General features: G+C 39.3%; 1 protein-coding gene across 1 annotated transcript; it reads left to right on the forward strand.

The window, feature by feature from the left end:
• Positions 1-2,392: 2,392 nt before the first annotated feature.
• On the forward strand, positions 2,393-2,620 carry LOC111139398 (small nuclear ribonucleoprotein E-like). Its single transcript, XM_022491644.1, has one exon. It carries the CDS (start codon positions 2,393-2,395, stop codon positions 2,618-2,620), a length of 228 nt encoding a protein of 75 aa, XP_022347352.1.
• Positions 2,621-9,424: the final 6,804 nt, after the last annotated feature.

A 9,424-nucleotide genomic window follows, 5' to 3' on the forward strand; every position in this document is an offset into this window, starting at 1 on the left:
TAAGTCTCTCTCTTCACAAATTACATAAAACTTTCTATGAAAAACCCAAAAGACTCCACCCCCAAATTACTAGAACTCATATAGCAATTCAGTAATGTGGCAGGATACAAAATTAATGTACAGAAATCAGTTGCTTTCTTATACAATAACAATAAAAATATAGAAAAGGAAATTAGAGAATCAATTCCATTTGCTATAGCACCAAAAACCATAAGATACGTGGGAATAAACCTAACCAAAGAGGTCTGTACTCGAGGAACTACAGAACACTCATGAAAGAAATTTAAGAAGACACAAAAAGATGGAAATCATGTATCAAAAGAATAAACATTGTTAAAATGTCTATACTTCCTAGAGCAATTTATACTTTCAATGCTATTCAGATCAAAATTCCTCTGACATTTTTCAAAGTGCTGGAACAAACAATCTTAAAATTTGTATGGAATCAAAAGAGACCCTGAATTGCTAAGGAAATGTTGAAAAAGAAAAACAAAACTGGGAACATCACGTTGCCTGATTTTAAGCTTTATACAAAGCTGTGATCAACAAGACAGCATGGTACTGGCACAAAAACAGACACATAGACCAGTGGAACAGAGCAGAGAGTCCAGATATGGTCCCACAACTCTATGGGCCAATAATTTTCAACAAGGCAGGAAAAAATATCCAGTGGAAAAATGACTCTTTCTTCAATAAATGGTGGTGAGTAATTCGGATAGCTATGTATAGAAGAATGAAACTCGACCATTCTCTTACATCATACACAAAGATAAACTCGAAACGGATAAAAGACCTCAATGTGAGACAGGAATCCATCAGAATCCTAGAGAAGAACATAGGCAGTGACCTCTCTGACATCGGCCACAGCAACTTCTTTCAACACATATCTCCAAAGGCAAAGGAAACAAAAGCAAAAATGAACTTTTGGGACTTCATCAAGATCAAAAGCTTCTGCACAGCAAAGAAACAGTCAACAAAACAAAGAGGCCACCCATGGAATGGGAGAAGATATTCACAATTTACAGTACAGACAAAGGGCTGATATCCAGGATCTATAAAGAACACCTCAAACTCCACACACACAAAACAGATAATCATGTCAAAAAATGGGCAGAACACATGAGCAGACACTTCTCTAATGAAGACATATAAATGGCTATCAGACACATGAAGAAATGTTCATCATCACTAGCCATCAGGGAGATTAAAATCCAAACCACACTGAGATAGCACTTTACACCAGTTAGAATGGCCAAAATTAACAAGACAGGAAACAACGTGTATTGGAGAGGATGTGGAGAAAAGAGAAGCCTCTTACACTGTTGGTGGGAATGCAAGTTGGTGCAGCCACTTTGGAGAACAGTGTGGAGATTTCTCAAGAAATTAAAAATAGAGCTTCCCTATGACCCTGTAATTGCACTACTGGGTATTTACCCCAAAGATACAGATGTAGTGAAAAGAAGGGCCATCCGTACTCCAATATTTATAGCAGCAATGGCCAAAGTCGCCAAACTGTGGAAAGAACCAAGATGCCCTTCAACGGACGAATGGATAAGGAAGATGTGGTCCATATACACTATGGAGTATTATGCCTCTATCAGAAAGGTTGAATACCCAACTTTTGTATGAACATGGATCGGACTTGAAGAGATTATGCTGAGTGAAATAAATCAAGCAGAGAGAATCAACTACCATATCGTTTCACTTATTTGTGGAGCATAGGAAATAACACGGAGGACATGGCTAGATGGAGAGGAGAAGGGAGTTGGGAGAAATTGGAGGGGGAGACGAACCATGAGAGACTGTGGATTCTGATAAACAATCTGAGGGTTTGAAGGGGTGGAAGGTGGGAGGTTGGGTGATCCTGGTGGTGGGTATTATGGGGGGCATGTATTGCATGGAGCACTGAGTGTGGTGCATGAACAATGAATTCTGGTACACTGAAAAGAAATTTAAAAAAATAAAAAAATTTTTAAAAAAGACAGGGATTTTAATAGAGATTGCACTGAATATGTGTATCATTTTGAGCAGTATAGACATTTTAACAATATTCTTCTAGCCCATGAACAGAAGACAGCATTCCATTTGTTTGTGTCCTTAATTTCTTTCAGCAATGTTTTGTAATTTGCAATGTACACATCTTTCATCTCCTCGACTTAATTTATTCCTGAGTGTTATATTCTTTTCTGTGCTATTTTAAATGGAAATGTTTTCCTAATGTCATTTTCAGGTGGCACCTTGCTATTGTTTAGAAACAGAACTGATTTTTTATATGTTGCATTTTTATCCTGCAACATTATGGGATTCACAGAAAGACAAAGAGAACATGATTTCACTTACATGAGGCACCTAAAATAGTCAAAATCATGGGCGGTCTTTGTCAGCTTCCACCATGGTGCACTGTGGCCAGGCCCAAAGAATGCAGAAGGTGATGGTTCAGCCCATCAACCTCATCTTCAGATACTTGCAAATTAGATATCAGATTCAGGTGAGGCCTTATGAGCAAGTGATCATGCAGATAGAGGGTTATATCATTGGTTTTGATGAGTTCATGAACCTCACATTAGGTGATGCTGAAGAGAGTCAATCTGAGACAAATTCAAGAAAACAACTGGATTGAATTGTGCTAAAAGGAGATAATATTACCCTCCTCTAAAGTGTCTCCAACTAGAAATGATCAACAAAGTGAGAAATTCTTGAGACAGTCATTTTGTTTGTTTTCTTAGATGTCCTTTATTTGGAAATGTAGTTCTAAAACTTTTGTTTGTATTGTTTTGACTACCTCTGTGTTATTACCAGAGGACAATAAATGCTGTGGTATTGTTTGTATTTTAAAAAATAGTCAAACTCATAGAATCAAAGAATAAGATGGTGGTTACCAGGGACTGGGAATGGGGGAAATGGGGAGTTGCCAATCAGTGGGCATAAACTTTTGTTGCACAACATGAATAATTCTAAAGATCTGCTGTACATCACTGTGCCTATAATTAGCAATACTGTATTATATGCTCAAAGAGATTTTTTTGAGAAGGTGGATATCATGTTAAGTGTTCTTACCATAATAAAACAAAACAAAATAAAGACAACTGTGCCATCCCAAATAAAAATAAAAATTAAAAAAAAAACAGATAATCACATCAAAAAAATGTGCAGAATACATGACCAGACACTTATCCAAAGAAGACATACAAATGGCTAACAAACACATGAAAACAAGTTCATCATCACTAGCCATCAGGGAGATTCAAATCAAAACCACATTGAGATAGCACCTTAAACCAGTTAGAATGCCCAGAATTAACAAGACAGGAAACAACAGGTGTTGGAGAGGATGTGGAGAAAGGGAACCCTCTTACACTGTTGGTGGAAAGGTAAGTTAGTGCAGCCACTTTGGAGAACAGTGTGGAGATTCCATAAGAAATTAAAAATAGAGCTACCTTATGACCCTGCAATTGCCATACTGGCTTTTTACTCCAAAGATACAGACATAGTGAAAAGAAAGGCCATATGTACTCCAGTGTTCATAGCAGCAATGGCCACAGTGGCCAAACTGTAGAAAGAGCCAAGATGCCCTTTGAAAGACGAATGGATAAAGAAGATATGGTCCATATACACAATGGAATATTACACCTCCATCAGAATGGATGAATACCCAACTTTTGTATCAACATGGATGGGACTGGAGGAGATTATGCTGAGTGAAATAAGTTAAGCAGAGAGAGTCAATTATCATATGGATTCACTTACTTGTGCATCATAAGGAATAACACGGAGAACTTTGAGAGAAGGAGAGGAGAAGGGAGTTGGGGGAAATCGGAAAGGGAGACAAGCTATGAGAGACTGTGGATTCTGAGAAACGAACAGGATTTTGGAAGGGAGGGAGATGAGGGGTTGGGTGAGCCTGTTGGTGGATATTAAGGAGGGTATGTATTGCATGGAGCTCTGGGTGTGGTGCATAAACAATGAATCTTAGAACACTGAAAAAGTAAAATAAATTTTAGGTTAAAAATAATAATTATTTTGATTTAACAATATATTTAAAGATCAAAAACATTAATGGTGTAATATATCTTGGCTAACTGTACATAGTAAAAAAGGGAAATTTTAAAATGTCTATAATCAGATGGCTTCACTTATGATTTCTTCCAAACATTAGAAGAATAAACACCAACCCTTCCCAAACTATCTCATTATATGAGACTAGTAATACCATGATATCAAAACATCATGACAGAAATCATTGAGAAAACACTAGCAGTCTTAATCTACCAAGTGTAAGGTTTATATACCATGATCAAGTGGGATTTATTCCAGGAACCCAAGGTTCCCTCAACATACCCAAATCTATCAGGTTATTACACCATATTAATAAACAACAAAACCACAGGATCCTCTCAATAGATGCAGGGAAAGCATTTCACAACACCCAACACCACTTTATGATAAAAGGAAAACACACTGAGGAAAAAACTAAAAAAATTGGAAGGAACATCATCACCCTGATAAAGAGTATCTAAGAAAAGCTCAGAGCTAATACCATCCATACTCAGTGGTGATAGACTAAAATTTTTTCACCTGAGGTCAGGAAAAAGACAATGTCTATTCTTACCACTCCTATTCAGCATGGTACTAGAGGTTCTTGGCAGGACAATTAGAAAACAAAAACTAACAGAAGTCATTCAGATTGGAAAGAAGTAAATAAAACTATTTTTTGCTTGTTTGCAGATGATATGATCTTGTATGTAGTGTACCCAAAAGAATCCCACAAAATAAAAAAAAAAAAAATTACAAGTTGGCAAGGTTACAGGATACAAGAGCAGTAACAAAATTCATGTGCACTTCTATGCACTAGTACTGAAATGGATTTAAGAAGACAATTCCAGTAGTTTTCCCATGTATCTGCTCTGTGCTCATTCTGTCCCAGAAAAGTTCACTCTGTGTGAACATGGTGATTTAAACCTATTGTGGGTCACAGCGAAAAGCTGCTACAAGGATACCTACCTTTTCCCCACAAAATACTTAGAAATAAACTTAATAACAGAGATACAAGGATTTGTACACTGAAAGCTACAAAATATCATTGAAGGAAATTAAGGACTCCTATATGTGAAAAGACATTCTCTGCCCAGAACCAGAAGACTTAATATGATTAAGATGACAATATTCAAGGGGAGAGTTAAAATGGAGGAGTAGTAGTTGGACCCTGAGCTTTCCTCATCCCTCAAATACAACTAGATCAACATCCAACTATTCGGAACAGCTAGGAATATGATCTGAGGATTAAGAAAGCAATCTGCACAGTTGGAGGCAGAGTACATGGCAGATTCGAGATTCAGAGCCATGAATCCAGGGAGAGGAAAGTTGTGGGGCCTCAAAGGGGAGGGAACCCTTTTTGTAGAGCAAAATCAAGGAGAGGGAGAGCAGGAGAGAGTGCACCCAGTAGGGATTACACAATAAGCCTCAGTAAGGAGATCCCCTCAGTTCCTGCCAGGAGAGATCACTCCTCTTCCTGGAGTACATTTGGAAGTGCATACTTTAGGTACATTTGGAAGAGCATAATTTACCTCTACAAGGACAAAATGGCAGATGGGAGCCACTGAAAGACACTCAACAGCAGGGACAGAGGTGTGTGCAAAGGGCAGATACCTTTGTAGCACCTTTTCTCTGTGAGCTACAATAGGCTTCAATCACCTTGTGCACACCAAGTGGGTGCTTTTCTGGGACAGAACTGACCAGAGAAAAGTTACACACCCAGACAGCAGATAACCTGGCTGCCACTTTCCATTGTCTGCCAAAATAGATTCAAGCTTCTGTATGACTGGTTCTCTGGGACAAAATGAAGAGTAGGAGACTGAGTAATGCCAGATGGCAGATAACCTTGCTGCAGCTTTTCACTGTGTGTCACAATAAACTTTAGCCTCCATGCACACTCTGTGATTGTTTTTCTGGGAGAGGATGATGCTGGGTGTGCCACAAGTCTCTCCTCCAGGGGAAGGGACTGGGTTTGTTTATTGCCAGGCCCTTTAAAACTTGGGGTTTTGAATCCCAGCACAAGTATCTCCCTGCAAAACCAACACTACCAGGGCAACACCCCTACATATTATAGTGAAGCTTGAAGATTACAAAGATAAAGAGAAAGTCCTGAAAGCAACTGGGGACAAGTGGTCCTTAAAATACATGGTTAAACACATAAGGCTGGCAGTAGACCTGCCTACAGAGACCTGGCAGGTAAGGAAGGACTGGCATGATATATTCAATGTGCAAATGAGAAAAAATATGCAGGCAAGAATACTTTATTCAGCAAGGCTGTTATTCAGAAAGAAGGAGAGATAAAGAGTTTCCAAGACAAACAAACACTAAAGGAATTCATGAACACTAAACCAGCCCTACAAGAAATATTAAAGGGGACCCTAACAGCGGAGACAGAGACCAAAAGTCACAAAGTCCAAAAAGGAACAGAGACAATCTACAAGAACAGGGACTTTACAGGCAATACAATGGCACTAAATTCGTATCTTCCAAGAATTACTCTAAATGTAAATGGACAAAATGTTCCAATCAAAAGACAGAGGGCATCAGAATGGATTGAAAAGAAAAAAAGACCCATCAATCTGCTGCTTACAAGAGACTTGTTTGAACCCCAAGACACCTCCAGATTGACAGTGAGGGGACTGAGAAAAATTTATCTTGCTAATGGACATCAAGAGAAAGATAGAGTAGCCATTCACATAACAGACAAACTAAATTTTGGACCAAAAAGTGTAATAAGAGATGAAGTGGGACTATATCAAAATAAAGGGGTTTATCCAACAAGAAGATCAAACATTTGTAAATATTTATGCCCCTAACTTGGGAGCAGCCAAATATATCAGTCAATTAATAACAAAACTAAGAAAACATTTTTCAGGCAAGATGGTGGAGAAGTAGCAGGCTGAGATGACATCAGGCAGCAGGAGATCAGCTAGATAGCTTATCAAACAATTCTGAACACCTAAAAATCCAACAGGAGATTGAAGAGAAGAAGAGCAGCAATTCTAGAAACAGAAAATCGACCACTTTCTGAAAGGTAGGATTGGCGAAGAAGTGAATCGAAAGCGATAGGAAGATAGACCATGGGAGAGGGGCCAGCTCCCGGCAAGCAGTGGAGCAACAGAGCACAAAATCAGAACTTTTAAAAGTCTGCTCCACTGAGGGACATCGCTCCAGAAGCTAAACCGGGAGAAGCCCAAGTGGGGACAGCGTGAGAGATCCTGAGGTCCTGAGGGGTCACAGAAGGATCAGGGGTGTCTGAATGTAGCAGCACTCACAGGTATTAGAGCAGAGAAGCTGGCTACAGAGACAGAGCTGAGGAGTGAGCTCTCAACTCGGGGTTATCATAAATTGTGTGGCACAAGCCACTGTTCTGTGAGCAGGGACCCCACAAGATCTGGGGAGACACCCCCTGGAAGAGTGCAGGGATCTGTGGGGTTTGGAGACTCCAAGCAGGGCTGTGTGCCAGAGACAGAGACGCTTGGTCAGAGGCTGGGTTGGCTCGGAGTGCAGCTGGAGGCCAGGGAGATGGAAGTGATTGAGTGCTTTTCTCTGAGGGCACACTAAGGAGTGGGGCCCCAAGCTCTCGGCTCCTCCAGGCCAGAGATTGGGAGGTCACTATTTTCATTCCCATCCTCTGGAACTCTATGGAAAGCATTCAGGGAAAAAAAGCACCCAAAAGCGAACCCGAGAGGATTACTTAGCCTGGCCCCTGGTAAGGGCGATGCAATTCCGCCTCGGGCAAAGACACTTTCGAATCACTACAACAGGCCCCTCCCCCAGAAGACCATCAAGAAATACAGCCAAGACCAAGGTCACTTACCAAAGAGAACAGTGGGATTCCAGAAGAGGAGAGAGCAAAGCATGGAATTCAAGGCTTTCTCCCCATGATTCTTTAGTCTTGCAAAGTTAATTAATTTTTTTTAATTTTATTTTTTTCTTCTAAAATTTTTTTAACTTTTACTATTTCCTCTTTAAACGTCATTATTATAGTTATGTTTTATCCTTCATTTTATCTAACTATTTTTTTGTAACACGTAGGGTTTTTCTCCTAAAAACAAATTAGGATACAACTTCTGCTAATAGATCAAAATATACCTTAAATCTAACACAGGGTTTGTTCTAGTCTCCAAACTGAGCAAATTCTCTCCACTTTCTTTTTCTTTATACTTCCAACCAACTTATCTTATCAAATCTTTTTTTAGAAATAAAAAAAATCATCTTTATAGTCATATTCCATCCCTTCATCATGTTTACCCTTATATATGTTTTTTATTCTTGAAAATTTTGGGAGGTAGTTTCTTCTAAGAGACCAAAATGCCCCCCCCCCCCAATTAAGTGGGGACACTGTTCTATTTACCAGTCTAATACATATATTTTCTTTTTTATATTTTTTCTTGTTTTTCTGAACTTCTTCTTACCCCCATTCTTCCCCCCATGATTGGGGGTCTCATCTGAACTGGTTAAAGGGTTTTGTCCTGGGATCCTTGTCACCCTTTTAGTGTTGTATTTGTTCCTTCATATATTCTTATCTGGAGGAATGACAAGGCAGAAAAACTCACCCAAAGGGGGAAAAAAAGAACAAGGGACAGTACCAAAGGATAGGGACCTAATCAATACGCACATTGGAAATATGTCAGATCTAGAGTTCAGAAGGACGATTCTCAAGGTTCTAGCCGGGCTCGAAAAAGGCATGGAAGATATTAGAGAAACACTCTCGGGAGATATAAAAGCCCTTTCTGGAGAAATAACGAAAATCTAACCAAGTTGAAATCAAAAAAGCTATTAATGAGGTGCAATCAAAAATGGAGGCTCTCACTGCTAGGATAAATGAGGCAGAAGAAAGAATTAGCAATATAGAAGACCAAATGACAGAGAATAAAGAAGCTGAGCAAAAGAGGGACAAACAGCTACTGGACCATGAGGGGAGAATTCGAGAGATAAGTGACACCATAAGACGAAACAACATTAGAATAATTGGGATTCCAGAAGAAGAAAGAGAGAGGGGAGCAGAAGGTATATTGGAGAGAATTATTGGAGAGAATTTCCCCAATATGACAAAGGGAACAAGCATCAAAATCCAGGAGGTTCAGAGAACCCCCATCAAAATCAATAAGAATAGGTCCACACCCCTTCACCTAATAGTAAAATTTACAAGTTTTAGCGACAAAGAGAAAATCCTGAAAGCAGCCTGGGAAAAGAAGTCTGTAACATACAAAGCTAAAAATATTAGATTGGCAGCAGACTTATACACAGAGACCTGGCAGGCCGGAAAGACCTGGCATGATATATTCAGAGCACTAAATGAGAAAAACATGCAGCCAAGAATACGATATCCAGCTAGGCTATCATTGAAAATAGAAGGAGAGATTAAAAGCTTCCAGGACAAAACAAA

Source organism: Enhydra lutris, unplaced genomic scaffold (assembly GCF_002288905.1).
Source record: "Enhydra lutris kenyoni isolate GAN:26980312 unplaced genomic scaffold, ASM228890v2 scaffoldscaffold105, whole genome shotgun sequence".
NCBI lineage: Eukaryota > Metazoa > Chordata > Mammalia > Carnivora > Mustelidae > Enhydra > Enhydra lutris.

Coding starts and splice junctions, on each gene's coding strand:
- LOC111139398 (XM_022491644.1), top strand. CDS start 2,393: ATGGTGCACTGTGGCCAGGCCCAAAGAATGCAGAAGGTGATGGTTCAG.